This window comes from Salmo trutta, chromosome 34, assembly GCF_901001165.1.
Source record: "Salmo trutta chromosome 34, fSalTru1.1, whole genome shotgun sequence".
In the NCBI taxonomy this organism is placed as follows: domain Eukaryota; kingdom Metazoa; phylum Chordata; class Actinopteri; order Salmoniformes; family Salmonidae; genus Salmo; species Salmo trutta.
The window spans coordinates 28,203,755-28,218,836 of NC_042990.1; the positions used below are offsets into that span (position 1 = coordinate 28,203,755).

At 41.2% G+C, this 15,082-nt stretch overlaps 1 protein-coding gene across 2 annotated transcripts; it reads left to right on the forward strand.

Annotated features, from left to right (window-relative positions):
* Positions 1–1,892: 1,892 nt before the first annotated feature.
* Positions 1,893–6,612, forward strand: LOC115173934 (chromobox protein homolog 3). Of its 2 annotated transcripts, none has more exons than XM_029732455.1 (5): positions 1,893–2,030; positions 3,982–4,130; positions 4,357–4,525; positions 4,693–4,787; positions 5,075–6,612. In XM_029732455.1, the coding sequence occupies exons 2-5, from the start codon at positions 3,988–3,990 to the stop codon at positions 5,199–5,201; spliced, it is 534 nt and encodes a 177-aa protein (XP_029588315.1). In that variant the 5' UTR covers positions 1,893–2,030; positions 3,982–3,987; the 3' UTR covers positions 5,202–6,612. The 2 variants fall into 2 exon arrangements, with proteins under 2 accessions (XP_029588315.1, XP_029588313.1); XM_029732453.1 differs by having other exon boundaries at positions 1,916–2,030; positions 3,952–4,130.
* The last annotated feature ends 8,470 nt before the right edge of the window (positions 6,613–15,082 follow it).

The following is a 15,082-nucleotide window of genomic DNA, read 5'->3' on the forward strand; positions in this document are numbered from 1 at the left end:
TGTGCTTTTCTTTCAAAAACAAGGACATTTCTAAGTGACCCCAAACTTTTGAACGGTAGTGTAGGTACTAGAACTAACGCGTTAGTAAACCTGCTACAATCATGCAGTAATGTCTACGGAAAGGGGTGAGAACCATGAGCCTTCTACATTATGTATTGAAGTCAATGTACCCAGAGGAGGATGGAAACTAGCTGTCCTCCGGCTACAACATTGTGCTACCCTACAGAGTGCTGTTGAGGCTTCTGTAGACCTTCATTTCAAAACATTGTGTTTCAATCAATTATTTGGTGATGTTTAGTATAGTTTTATCTAAAAAGGATATATTTTTTAAAAGTTTCACTATTTTATTTTTATAATTCCTGGGGAGGATGGTCCTCCCCTTCCTCCACTGAGGAGCCTCCACTGTTTCTCAACTATTTTAATTACCTCTGCATAGGAGATTTGATTGGCCTCTAACTTTTGACACCTCAATCTCCTTCACCCTTACAGGGCACTCCAGGAATTCGGGATCATGATCCCCACCACAATTGTAACATGGTCATCCTTTTACTACACACCGTTCTTCAGTATACTCTGTCTGTCTGCACACACTTAAAACATGGCCAAATCCCCAAAAATGTTTACACTGCAGTGGTTTGGAGACGAAAGCTCTTACAGAATATCGTGCATAACCAAGCTTCACATGCGTTGGTAGGTGCTCTTTATATAAAAAAAAAACCAGGACCGACAAACTTTACATAAGTGGTTACAGCAGACGGAAATGCAAAAAGTTTCTCACTTTTTCTGAATTCACCCTGCTGTAGTTCTGCTTGGTGCCAAAAATTAACAAAATAACAGCATTACAAGAACCAGAGCCCTGCCTAACCTAAGTACAGGGGTCCCTAATGTAAACTGGATATCTTTCCTCCATTGGAAAAGCCTATAAGATTGTCCCACTTTAGCTACTCCATGCTGTCCTACTTTAGCTAGCTATGGTTGGTAAAGCGGGACAACTGACTGAATTACAAAATTGTAACATAATATTGGCAACTTGTTTATTTATTTTAATGAACCAGTACATAGTAGCACACATTTGCATCACAATTTTGCACAGTGCCTGGCGGTGTGAGCTCCCTGTTTGAAGCTTGCTCTTCCCCCTCTATGATGTCACACCAATTAATTTGATCATGTGGTTTCTCTGCAAGGGCTTATGCTGCGTTCAAAACAACTGGGAACTCGTGGGGGAAAAACTTGCTCCTATTTGGAAAAAAATCGATTTGAACAGTCATCCAACTCGAAATTTCAAAGCGGAAACTGGGACTATTTTTAGAGCTTTGATTATCAGACCTGAAGATCACCGGGTCATGATTTGACCTCGTATTTCCGAGTTCCCAGTTGTATTTGAACGCGGCATCAGTAACAATAATTTCGATTTTTACTTGTCATACAATGAAATAAACGCTTCAGGATTAAACTGTCCCAGTTGATATAATGGCCCACTTTTTCATAATGCACCCTATATCAACTGTGTCATTCACTGTATATTTGTATGTCAACTGCTCATTTTATTATAGTTCTATGCTCACTCTACCATTTTTTGCATAATGTCTGCAAACTCCTTTGTCTGTCTTCTGTATCTAAATGTTGTATATCACTAGCAGCACCATATTACCACAAAGTACAATTCTGAGTATGTGCAAATGTAACCTACTTGGCGAATAAAGTTTATTCTGAATTCTGATCATTTCACCACTTCGTATATATTCTTCAAAAGCTAAGCCTATGCCATTAATTGTCATTACTGGAAATCTTACAGAATGTGTATTTAAAGTTCCTTGTTTGGGACAGGATTCAACGATTTCTATGGAAACATCCAGAGTACGAAGTTTAGTTAGTAGTTACCCTACCGGCACCCGTAGAGAAAGGCTGAGTTTTTTTTTTGGCGCTCGCGCAGCAGCAACATTCTGCACCACACGCGGGTGAGAAGAGAACGAAGTTGCTTGCTCGCTTTCCGTCGTTCATTCTACATCAGCTTTTTATTGATTTGCAAGGTGAGTCCCTCAAGATCCAACTTCGAATTATTATGCAAGGTGTAGTGTAGACTGATAATTGATGTTATGCATATTTGTGTCTAGCCATGGTAGCCAATTTAGTTACAGCTTTGCTAGCTAATGTTACCAAAGCTACGCTGACAAAGGGATTTCATTGCGCTAGCTAGTTAACTAGCACGCTTAACTAAGTTCGGTTGATAGTCAGCTAGCTGCCCTTTTTAATCAAACGAATATCTGATTCTCACTGCCTAATCAAATAACAAGTGCTAATGGGATACTCAATTTGCAGCTTTTGGGCCTTGCAATCACAATTTGACCGGCCATTGTGCCAACCTTAATGTCTAGTAGCTAGCTAAGCCTTGGAAGTTTGCTAACTAAGATGGCAAATTCCACTTCGCTAGCAAACACAAAATGTATAGTTAACTAAACTGTGTGCTAACGTTAGTTGTGTTCATTTGAGTAGTTAGCTTTGAGGAACTACTTCGCTTGTGTACAATCAATGCAAGCATTAGACTAGCCCCTAGGCCTGTAAAAAATAGGTTCTAGATGGGGGGGAGAAACGAGGGGGCCTAGCGGAATCTGGAACTAAAACGTTAGATTCTGTAGATGTAAATAAACAGGTAACGTTGGCTAGAAGCCAATATAGCTAACAGTAACGTTACAGAAAATAAAATGACAACCTATGCGCCCATTTTATTTAGCTAACAAAGTTATTTTGTTACCATTGTCTGTCAGAATAGGAATGATTGATGAAGTGAAAAACGCACGAGCTCCATACAGCCTAGGCAGCCCATAGTGGGCGCTGGATCTGCACTATATAGTGGTTGAAATTATTTTAAGACAGTGCACATTTTCACGTCTTTTTTCCCGACGGCTCGCCTTTAGATGGTTAAGGAGGGAAATTATGCCATGGCGCTTGAATGGATGGTTCTTTATGCACGAGCCGGTTCACTGTGGATGCACATCAATCCTAGACTATAGAGGGCGCAAGAACTGCACTATCGGCTGCCTAGTCTATTTCCATAAGCGATTCCCCTCCACCTTTAGCATGTGAGCATGATCTGTTGCTTGGCAATAAACACCTATCAGCAAAGAAACATGTTCATCATAGCTAGCTAGTTAAGGATAATTACAGAAAACGATGGGTAACACTATACATATCATATTACCTGATATGTAAAATAAAACCACCTTTTGGCTTCTACCTAACAGGCTTAGCGTACATTATCAGACCGACCCAAAGTTTCCTAGACATTGTTTGCTAACCAATAAAACAAGCACCTTCCCACTGAAGAGTTGTTTGCAGCCTTGAGCAAAACAATATACCATCCTTGTGTTTTCGTTCACGCTGGTAATCAGAAAGCGGACTAGATGCGTGGTCGACGTAGTGCCATGAGAAATTTTGCAACTAATGTTGTAGTTCTATTTCGATAGGTGTCACTACCGACCTGGGTTCGATCCCGGGCTGTATCCCAAACAGCTGTGATCGGGAGTCCCATAGGGCAGTGCACAATTGGCCCAGCGTTGTTAGGGGAGGGGTCTACATGTAGGCCATCGTTGTAAATAAGAATTTGTTCTTAACTGACTTGCCTGGTTAAGTAAACATATATTTTTGGGGTATAGAGCAGAAACCCATTCATTTCCCCCATAGGAATGACCAATGAACCAGGGGTAGAAAATGCTAACTTAATGCTGGTTTTTAGGACTTACAAGCTTGTGATCTCTATGGTGTGGTTGTATACCAGGCCCCAAAAAATATTTTTGCAAGTAGACTGCTGATTTGACTAGCTCATCCCTTATAAGGGAATGGCACGTTAGGTGTCAAAGTATCACTTGAAAAACAATCTGATATTAATATTGTATTGCTAGTCTGTGTAAGCATTGTCATGTTATTAAAACCCAAATTCGTCTCTTTAAAAAGATGAAAACCTCCTCCCCTCTTGTTTCGCAGCCTAACATGGGTAAAAAGCAGAATGGCAAAGGGAAGAAGGAGGTGCTGGAGGCAGAGCCGCCGGAGGAGTATGTTGTGGAGAAGGTGATGGACCAGCGCATTGTCAACGGGAAGGTGGAATTCTTCCTCAAGTGGAAGGGATTTACAGAGTGAGTGCACAGTTCTGGGGGCCTCTGCCTGTGTGGCATACTGGAGAACCTAGCTAGTTGAAATCTGCATTTCAATTGAATTTCAAAGACTGACATTTTAGTTACAGATATACCTCTTGTGAAATGTCTTAATTTGCTGCATTTCTAGAGCATGTTTTACTCTTAACAGTATGCTGATAGTCTTGAAATACGCAGGAAAAGAAATAGCCACTGACTTTCCTTTCAGAGCCGATAACACTTGGGAGCCAGAGGATAACCTGGATTGTCCAGAGCTGATCTCAGCTTTCTTGGAAGCACAGAAGACCGTGGTGGAGAATCCTGACTCCAACAAGAGGAAGTCTTCAACAGATGAGCCAGAGACAGAGGGAAACAAAGCCAAGAAGAAGAAGGATGTGGTGAGTGTCTGAATTAACCTGGACCTTTGTTTCAAATCAATGTTGTAGGATTTTGTTTTTGTAGTCCTTTTTTTGTGTATAGGCTAGAATGCAATAGTTATTTTATCAGTTTGTTGTGGTTTCCAGACGTATTGCATGGGAGCTGTGTTGACTACCGTGTGTTTCAGAGTGACAAGCCGCGGGGCTTTGCCAGGAGCCTGGATCCAGAGAGGATAATCGGTGCTACAGACAGCAGTGGAGAACTTATGTTCTTGATGAAGTGGTGAGTCTCAAATTGCGAAATAAACTCTTCACCTGTGCTGTTGCTCTCATATCACCCCTTTCCAGGGTTGCACAGCCCAAGAGCCATTCCTCATTTATCTTCCCTGGTATAACGTTGTTCACCTCCTAAAATTACTGTACATGTGCCTTTGTAACCGCCACGTTGTAGTTTTCTAGATGTGCACCTGAACTTTATTATCCTGAACAGTGCTACTTGCAAAATAGGTGATACTTATTATTCTGATCAATAGCCACTAAAACACCAACCACTGTCCCTCCGCTCTACAGGAAAGACTCAGATGAGGCGGACCTGGTCCCGGCCCGCGAGGCCAACACCCGCTGCCCTCAGGTGGTCATCTCCTTCTACGAGGAGAGGCTGACCTGGCACTCCTGTCCCGAGGACGAGGCCCAATAACACCCCTTCCTCAGCCAACTGACGTCCCTTGTGGGCCGACCCCGTCCCTGTTCCTGCCTCTCAGGACTGTTCGTGTCTCCACTTTTTTGTTGTCATTTACAGCATGTTTAGCCATAGTATTAGTGCAGAGCAGTCAGGTGAAAGTCTGTGCTTTTGTACACATTTTTAGTGATAGGATGATATTTACTGGGAATAAGACCGAGAAATGGATGGGTGATTTGTCGCTTTTTAATGAACCTATTCCTCATCCAGTACTGGTAGGGACTGGTTCCTCAACTGAAATGTACACCTTGTATAATCCATGTAGTTACTGTTGGAAATGTACACCTTGTATAATCCATGTAGTTACTGTTGGAAATGTACACCTTGTATAATCCATGTAGTTACTGTTGGAAATGTACACCTTGTATAATCCATGTAGTTACTGTTGGAAATGTACACCTTGTATAATCCATGTAGTTACTGTTGGAAATGTACACCTTGTATAATCCATGTAGTTACTGTTGGAAATGTACACCTTGTATAATCCATGTAGTTACTGTTGGAAATGTACACCTTGTATAATCCATGTAGTTACTGTTGGAAATGTACACCTTGTATAATCCATGTAGTTTGACATCTTCTCCCTCCCATTCAGCTAGTTTCTCTTCTTTTTTTCATCCCCCCCCCATGTTGCATACTTGAATCCCTTGAACAGTATGTCTTTTGCTGTATATTCACTTTGTAAATATTTTTTCAAAAAGCTGTTCAATAAAGGTTTATATGCTTCATTTTACCACCCCCTCTGCCTGTGCTGAGGTTTGTTACATAGCGCTGACAACACTGGTTGTAACTTATGCACCCTGACTTCAACCAATTGTAACCATAGACTCTGCCAGATTCATTGTTCGACCTACTGACTCAACATGTGCGTGGTGAAATTATACCAGTAGTTGACAGCAGTCAGTCATTGATACTAGGGAAGCTGATTTTGAAAGTTGTGTGTTTACTGTTGGTGTTCCCATTGGAAATACACAAGTCTGAAAAGCAATATTACAGAAGACATGAAAGTGTGATTTGTGGATAGACTGTTGGCCTACTCTGACGACCATACACACTGGACCCTACAGTGGAATGTTAAGCTATTTTAATCGCTGTTACATTCAAAATACATGTAGCTTGCTCCATTTGGGAAAACCAACATTTTAAATCGCATTTCTTAGCTTGGCCGACGTTCTCATACTGGTGCCGCTTTTTGTTTTAAGCATCTGAACTTGACACCCAACTTTGACGTTGTTTCCAGATAACTCTGGCTATGAGACAGTTCTAAAATGAGGCAGATTTCTCACTGCTGATGGTGTTATGATTGACTATTTAGAATCATGCTTTGAACCTCTGACCTATGAATACTAAAATAAAAATGGAAACATGGGCCTGCTGTAATTCTTGGTTCTTATTGGATGTTTAGCAGGCTCATCGTAAATATGCATAATACAAAATGCATTGGAGTAATTGAACATTCTAGAATACAATGACTTGGAAGTTGGCCTTCTCTTCAGACCTCTAGTCTTCAGGAAGTGACAGTCACAGGTTTACAAAGCCAAATTAGGGAATGTCCCGCACGAAAGATTGATAGAATCCTACAGACAGACGCATGCCAGTCCTGTTCTGATGTGTTTGCTGTGGTTAGGGGTCCCATGACTGGCAATGGGGCACTACAGATGGACTTTAGACCTCAATGATACAATACAGGGCGTTTCCAAAGCATCTTTCTCTGGCTTCCGAAGCAACATCCTCAACACTGGGGCTTCCTTCATGCAACTATTTTTTTCAAAAATGACAGACCCTAGCTGAAAGACAGACCCTACTGATGCCACTGCCTGAGGTGATAAGGACACAAATACAGGCAGCTTGAGTTGTAATAGCTCTCGAGGATGTTTCAAGAGTCAGCGTTTGTCAGTATATCAAGGTATAGACTTAGTATACCCCTCAGGAGAGACTACAAAACAGGATCAAGGTGTTCACCAGCTAGCTTGCCTAAATATTTTTTAGAAAGAGAAGCTTAAAATGGGCATGGTCTAATTGATTTAAACGAAGAAAAAACCCATCTAAGTTTAGCTTTTTAAATGAACCATAAAATCAATCATTATTCCTGGTTGCTTATCAAAGTTAGCTGGCTAACTCATTGATTCTGCTTGTAGAAAACCCCTCTGCTGGGCAGGTGTGTGCGTGTGTTGAAGTGTCCCTGTGTGACACTGCTCTTTGATCATTACTCTTACCTAAGGGGTCATAGGTCAGAGACGTACTCATAGACAGCTTATCACTCAGACGGAGGAACAACACCCACTGGGCACACACTAGTTGAATCAGCGTTCTTTCCATGCCATTTCAATGAAATTACGCTGAATTGTCTGTGCCCCGTGGGAAATATATAACAGAGAAAGTTCCTCATATATTACCCCATTCAACCAGTTGTGGAATCTCACAGGATGTGTTCTAAATGGCACACCATTCCCTACATAGAGTACTACTTTTAGAATAGGGTTCCATTTGGGATGCAACCCAGTCACACTGTCAATGGGACCTTGGTGACAGAGAGGCTGTTGGAAGAGTGACGGGCAAATAATGGAATGGAAGGGTAGACGAAGAACCTGATTTGTGATCAGCTGTGGTCACAAACAAAGAGAAGGCGAGACAAAGTGACAGAGAGAGCAAGCAAGAGAAAAATAGTTTCCACACATTTTCCACTATTTAAGCCTTTCATTCAGAATGTTGGAGCTTCTGATTGCATCTCAACCTTTATCAGGTGTTAATCTCACAGGGATGTAACTCAACCACACAAGACTTGTGTTGAGACATAACACATACACATCGTAGAACATGTAAACAGATTGTGTTGGGTAGGTTCTAGGTACAGCTCATTGTACCTTATCTATCAGTTCTCTCACAATGCACTCTGACCAGTTTACAAAGAATAGCATTGATTCCTAATCACTGGGGACTTTCAGATGATCAAAGATCAGCTGATTGAGAGAGTGAAGGTCATTGAAGACATGTTGAGACAATAACGCAATAGGAATGCTTTATCAATGGGATTCCTGGAATCTCTTCTAGTCTAGATTCTCAAGCCTTCTATTCCATTCTGTCATGAGACCGAAGGGTATTCTATCCAACAATATTGTTTCCCTACCAATCTTAGGGTGGACACTAACCACAAGACCACAGAGTTAGACAGATATGGATATGCCATTTAGCAGACACTTTTAAACAAAGCGACTTACAAATACATTGGAGTACATACATTGTAATATGTGTGACCCCAGCAGGAATCAAACCCATTATACTGGCATTGCTAGCGCCACTATTTTAGCAGCTGAGCTACACAGGACCACACGACAAATGTAGATGTCAATAAACTGTAAATCAGTGTGTGTGTGTGTGTAATATATTGTATATATGTGTGTGTAATATATTGTATATTATCTATGTGTGTGTGTGTGTAATATATTGTATATTATCTATGTGACAAATATATTGTATATTATCTATATGTGTGTGTAATATATTGTATATTATCTACAGTGCCTTTGGAAAGTATTCAGACACCTTGACTTTTTCCAAGTTTTGTTACATTACAGTCTTATTCTAAAATGTATAAAAAAATATATATAATCCTCAGCAATCTACACACAATACCCCATAATAACAAAGTGAAAAAAAAAAACTGTTTTTTATCAATTTGTGCAAATGTTTTAAAAATAAAACACAGAAATACCTTATTTACATAAGTATTCAGACCCTTTGCTATGAGACTCAAAATTGAGCTCAGGTGCATCCTGTTCCCATTGGTCATCCATGAGATGTTTCTACAACTTGATTGGAGTCCATCTGTGGTAAATTCAAGTGATTGGACATGATTTGGAAAGGCACACACCTGTCTATATAAGGTACCACAGTTGACAGTGCATGTCAGATCAAAAACCAAGCCATGAGGTCGAAGGAATTGTCCGTAGAGCTCCGAGACAGGATTGTGTCGAGGCACAGATCTGGGGAAGGGTACCAAACAATTTCTGCAGCAGTGAAGGTCCCCAAGAACACAGTGGCCACCATCATTCTTCAATGGAAGAAGTTTGGAACCACTAACACTCTTCCTAGAGCTGTCCGCCCAGCCAAACTGAGCATTAAGGGGAGAAAGGCCTTGGTCAGGGAGGTGACCAAGAACCCGATGGTCTCTCTGACAGAGCTCGAGAGTTCCTCTGTGGAGATGGGAGAACATTTCAGAAGGACAACCATCTCTGCAGCACTCCACTAGTCAGGATTGAGGCAAAGATGAATGGAATAAAGTACAGAGAGATCCTTGACCTGCTCCAGAGCTCTAAGGACCTCAAACTGGGGCGAAGGTTCACCTTCCAACAGGACAACGACCGTAAGCACACAGCCAAGACAACGCAGGAGTGGCTTCGGGACAAGTCCCTGAATGTCCTTGAGTGGCACAGCCAGAGCCCGGACTTAAACCCGATCTAAAATCTCTGGAGACCTAAAAATAGCTGTGCAATGACGCTCCTCATCCAACCTGACAGAGTTTGAGAGGATCTGCAAAGAAGAATGGGAGAAACTCCCCAAATGCAGGTGTGCAAAGCATGTAGCATCATACCCAAGAAGACTCGAGGCTGTAAATCACTGCCAAAGGTGCTTAAGCAAAGTACTGAGTAAAGGGTCTGAATAATTACGTAAATTGTATTTGTAATAAATTAGCAAAAATTATGGGGTATTGTGTGATGAGGGGAAAACAACTATTTAATCAATTTTAGAATAAGGCTGTAACGTAACAAAATGTGTAAAAAGTCAAGGGGCCTGAATACTTTCCGAATGCACTGTATATCAACGAATTGTCGAGGGCACTAGAACAGTCTGCAGCACCCGACCTCACCCTACTAGAATCTGAAGTCAAATGTCTACTGTTTACTGATGATCTGGTGCTTCTATCCCCAACCAAGGAGGGCCTACAGCAGCACCTAGATCTTCTACACAGATTCTGTCAGACCTGGGCCCTGACAGTGAATCTCAATAAGACAAAAATAACGGTGTTCCAAAAAAGGTCTTGTTGCCAGGACCACAAATACAAATTCCGTCTAGACACCGTTGCCCTAGAGCACACAAAAAACTATACATACCTCGGCCTAAACATCAGCCCCACAGGTAACTTCCACAAAGCTGTGAACGATCTGAGAGACAAGGCAAGAAGGGCATTCTACACCATCAAAAGGAACATAAAATTTGACATACCAATTAGGATCTGGCTAATTGCCCTTTATGGTTTTGAGGTCTGGGGTCCGCCCACCCTCCAATAATTCACAAAATGGGACAAACACCAAATTGAAACTGTGCATGCAGAATTCTGCAAAAATATCCTCTGTGTACAACGTAAAACAACAAATAATGCATGCAGAGCAGAATTAGGCCGATACCTGCTAATGATCAAAATTTAGAAAAGAGACGTTAAATTCTACAACCACCTAAAAGGAAGTGATTCCCAAACCTTCCATAACAAAGCCATCACTTACAGAGAGATGAACAAGGAGAAGAGTCCCCTAAGCAAGCTGGTCCTGGGGCTCTGTTCACAAACACACAAACAGACCCCACAGAGCCCCAGGACAGCAACACAATTAGACCCAACCAAAAATATAATTATTTCCAATGTGTCAAGTAATTAACAAAAACACTGAGCAAACTAGAATGCTATTTAGTACTAAACAGAGAGAACACCCGTGTGGCTCAGTTGGTAGAGCATGGTGTTTGCAACGCCAGGGTTGTGGGTTCGATTCCCATGGGGGACCAGTACGGAGAAAAAAGATGTATGAAATGTATGCATTCACTACTGTAAGTCGCTCTGGATAAGAGTGTCTGCTAAATGACGTAAATGTAAACACAGTGGCAGACCTGGCTCTCAAGAGAAAACAGGCTCGAGGTGGAAACTGAGATGCAATTCCTAATCTCCTGCCAAATGTATGACCATATTAGACACATATTTCCCTCAGATTACACAGACCCACAAAAAATTTGAAAACAAATCCAATTTTGATAAACTCCCATGTCTATTGAGTGAAATACCACAGTGTGCCATCACAGCAGCAATATTTGTAAATTGTTGCCACAAGAAAATGGCAACCGGTGAAGAACAAACACCATTGTAAATACAACCCATGTTTATTTATTTTCCCTTTCGTACTTTAACTATTTGCACATCACTACAACACTGTATGTGGCCCTAATGTGGCATTTGAAATGTTTCTATTCCTTTGAAACCTTTGTGAGTGTAATGTCAACTGTTAATTTTTTGCTTATGTATTTCACTTGCTTTGGTAATTTCACTTTCTAGAAGCATTGATAACATTCCATATGGACACTTTTGTTAACGTCAACAAGTTATCTCTACGTCCACAACATACTTTCTATATGTTACGAGAGACAGATGATTATTTAGGATAGGCAAGTGCATTCTGTCTGGGCTACACATAGAATGTTGATGTTGTGTTGCAGCATCACAATGGCATCCAGGCTTCCAGGTTGCAGCTCGGGGTCAGACAGTCCTATGCTCAATCAGGTCAATATAGTTTAGTTAGCTAGCAGCCCATGTTTTTTCTAGAGGACCCCACAATGGCCAATTTTTCCTTAAGACCCTCATTATTAGACAAATATTGATAATTTAGAGAATTTATCAGCACTGTATGTTTGTTAGCTAGCTGGCCAGACAGTTTTAGAGGAATGATTCCAGAAGTTGACTGTAAAATTAACTGCCAATATTCCATTTAAGCAATACAGTCAATCCATAGCCATTCACTGGCTCAAATCAGTTAATGACAGGACTTAAACAAGTTGTAAATGCAACCAGTGCTGCTATTGTATAATATAATGGCACTCACAGCTTTCCAAGAAAACAAAAATGTAGACATTTAAAATCAGGATTATGCCTCCACTGCCATTGATTCTAATTGGACTGGTTTGGATTTCTCCCTGACCAATATGGCTGCCATTTATACCATTCTGGAACTTTGAGGGTTAATGACACATAGGGATCGACACTTTTCACTCCATTTTTCCCAGTGGACGATGCTATACGCCACAGTGTGTGTAGATTTAAGCGCACATACCGGTGCACTTATGCTGCGTTCAAAACAACTGGGAATTTGGAAAAACGAGGTCAAATCATGACGTCAGTAATCTTCCGGTCAGAAAGTCGGAGCTCCAGTAAGAGGCCAGAGTTCCCTGATTTGGAATATCGAGTTGGATGACCGTTCAAATCGATTTTTCCCAATCGGAATTCGTTTTTTCCACCCAAAGTTCCCAGTTGTTTTGAACGCACTTACAGTTGAAGTTGGAAGATTACATACACCATAGCCAAATACATTTAAACTCAGTTTTTCACAATTCCTGACATTTAATCCGAGTAAAAACTCCCTGTCTTAGGTCATTTAGTATCACCACTTTATTTTAAGAATGTGAAATGTCAGAATAATAGTAGAGAGAATGATTTATTTCAGCTTTTATTTCTTTCATCACATTCCCAGTGGGTCAGAAGTTTACATACACTCAATTAGTATTTGGTAGCATTGCCTTTAAATTGTTTAACTTGGGTCAAACGTTTCAGGTAGCCTTCCACAAGCTTCCCACAATAAGTTGGGTGAATTTTGGCCCATTCCTCCTGACAGAGCTGGTGTAACTGAGTCAGTTTTGTAGACCTCCTTTGCTCGCACACGCTTTTTCAGTTCTGCCCACAAATTTTCTATAGGATTGAGGTCAGGGCTTTGTGATGGCCACTCCAATACCTTGACTTTGTTGCCCTTAGGCCATTTTGCCACAACATTGGAAGTATGCTTGGGGTCATTGTTCATTTGGAAGACCCATTTGCGACCAAGCTTTAACTTCCTGACTGATGCCTTGAGATGTTGCTTCAATATATCCACATACTTTTCCTTCCTCATGACCCCATCTATTTTGTGAAGCGCACCAGTCCCTCCTGCAGCAAAGCATCCCCACAACATGATGCTGCCACCCCCATGCTTCACGGCTGGGATGGTGTTCTTTGGCTTGCAAGCCTCCCCCTTTTTCATCCAAACATAACGATGGTCATTATGCCCAAACAGTTGTATTTTTGTTTCATCAGACCAGAGGACATTTCTCCAAAAGGTACGATCTTTGTCCCCATGTGCAGTTGCAAACCGTAGTCTGGCTTTTTATGGCGGCCTTTCAGGTTATGTTGATATAGGACTCTTTTTACTGTGGATATAGATACTTTGTACCGGTTTCCTCCAGCATCTTCACAAGGTCCTTTGCTGTTGTTCTGGGATTGATTTGCACTTTTCGCACTAAAGTATATTCATCTCTAGGAGACAGTACGCATCTCCTTCCTGAGCGGTATGATGGCTGCGTGGTCCCATGGTGTTTATACTTGCGTACTATTGTTTCTACAGATTAACGTGGTACCTTCAGGCGTTTGGAAATTGCTCCCAAGGATGAACCAGACTTGTGGAGGGCTATAATTGTTTTTCTGATGTCTTGGCTCATTTCTTGGTTGATTTCTTATGATTTTCCCATGATATCAAGCAAAGAGGCACTGAGTTTGAAGGTAGGCCTTAAAATACATCCACAGGTACACCTCCAATTGACTCAAATGATGTCAATTAGCCTATAAGACGCTTCTAAAGCCATGACATAATTTTTCTGGAATTATCCAAGCTGTTTGAAGGCACAGTCAACTTAGTGTATGTAAACTTCTGACCCACTGGAATTGTGATAGTGAATTATAAGTGAAATAATCTGTCTGTAAACAATTGTTGGAAAAATTACTTGTGTCATGCACAAAGTAGATGTCCTAACCGACTTGCCAAAACTATAGTTTCTTAACAAGAAATTTGTGGAGTGGTTGAAAAACGAGTTTTAATGACTCCAACCTAAGTGTATGTAAACTATCGACTTCAACTGTAAGTCGGAAGTTGTATATTTACGAGTTCCCATTTCCAAGTTCCCAGTTGTTTTGAACGCGGCAACAGTGTTGAGAACGAGCCGAGCACTTGCTCAAATCCAGATCATGGAATCTAGTTGATGATTCTGCTATAGGTTACCTAGAGTGGTGGAACAAGCTCCCTCACGACGCCAGGACAGCGGAGTCAATCACCACCTTCCGGAGACACCTGAAACCCCACCTCTTTAAGGAATACCTGGGATAGGATAAAGTAATCCTTCTAACCCCCCCCCCCCCCCAAAAGATTTAGATGCACTATTGTAAAGTGGTTGTTCCACTGGATATCATAAGGTGAATGCACCAATTTGTAAGTCGCTCTGGATAAGAGCGTCTGCTAAATGACTTAAATGTAAATGTAAATGTAGAGTAAATCTAGTTATGCCCAGTGGTGATTTTAGCATGTAAATCTAGGTGGGAATAAAAAAAATGTAAAAGTGGGATGCATGCCAGCAAAGCCACTGCACAACACAACATGAAATAATACATTAATTGCATTATAACGGTGACAAACAGTACACAAACTGTTAAAGCCTACATAAAGCTGTCAAGACATCAGTCCCAACATATTACCAATGCTACACCTGGCTATCAGCGGAGCCTTGTCTGGCAGCGAAACAGTTCATTCAGACTAATTTACTTTAAAAAGCTGATATGGCTGACTTGCTTAAACAAATGTAGTATCTAATGGCAATTGCGATGAACAAACTATGGCATAAGGGGACGACAAGAGGATAAGTGGCAATCCGTCATTTCGATTAAAGACATTAATGAGCGAGCTAGGATGGACGTAGTCAATATAACTACTTGTTTAGCACTTTTGAAATGTACAGCGACAGAATTCAGAACATGGGCCGTTCTTACAGTGTTCTCCCTGTACACC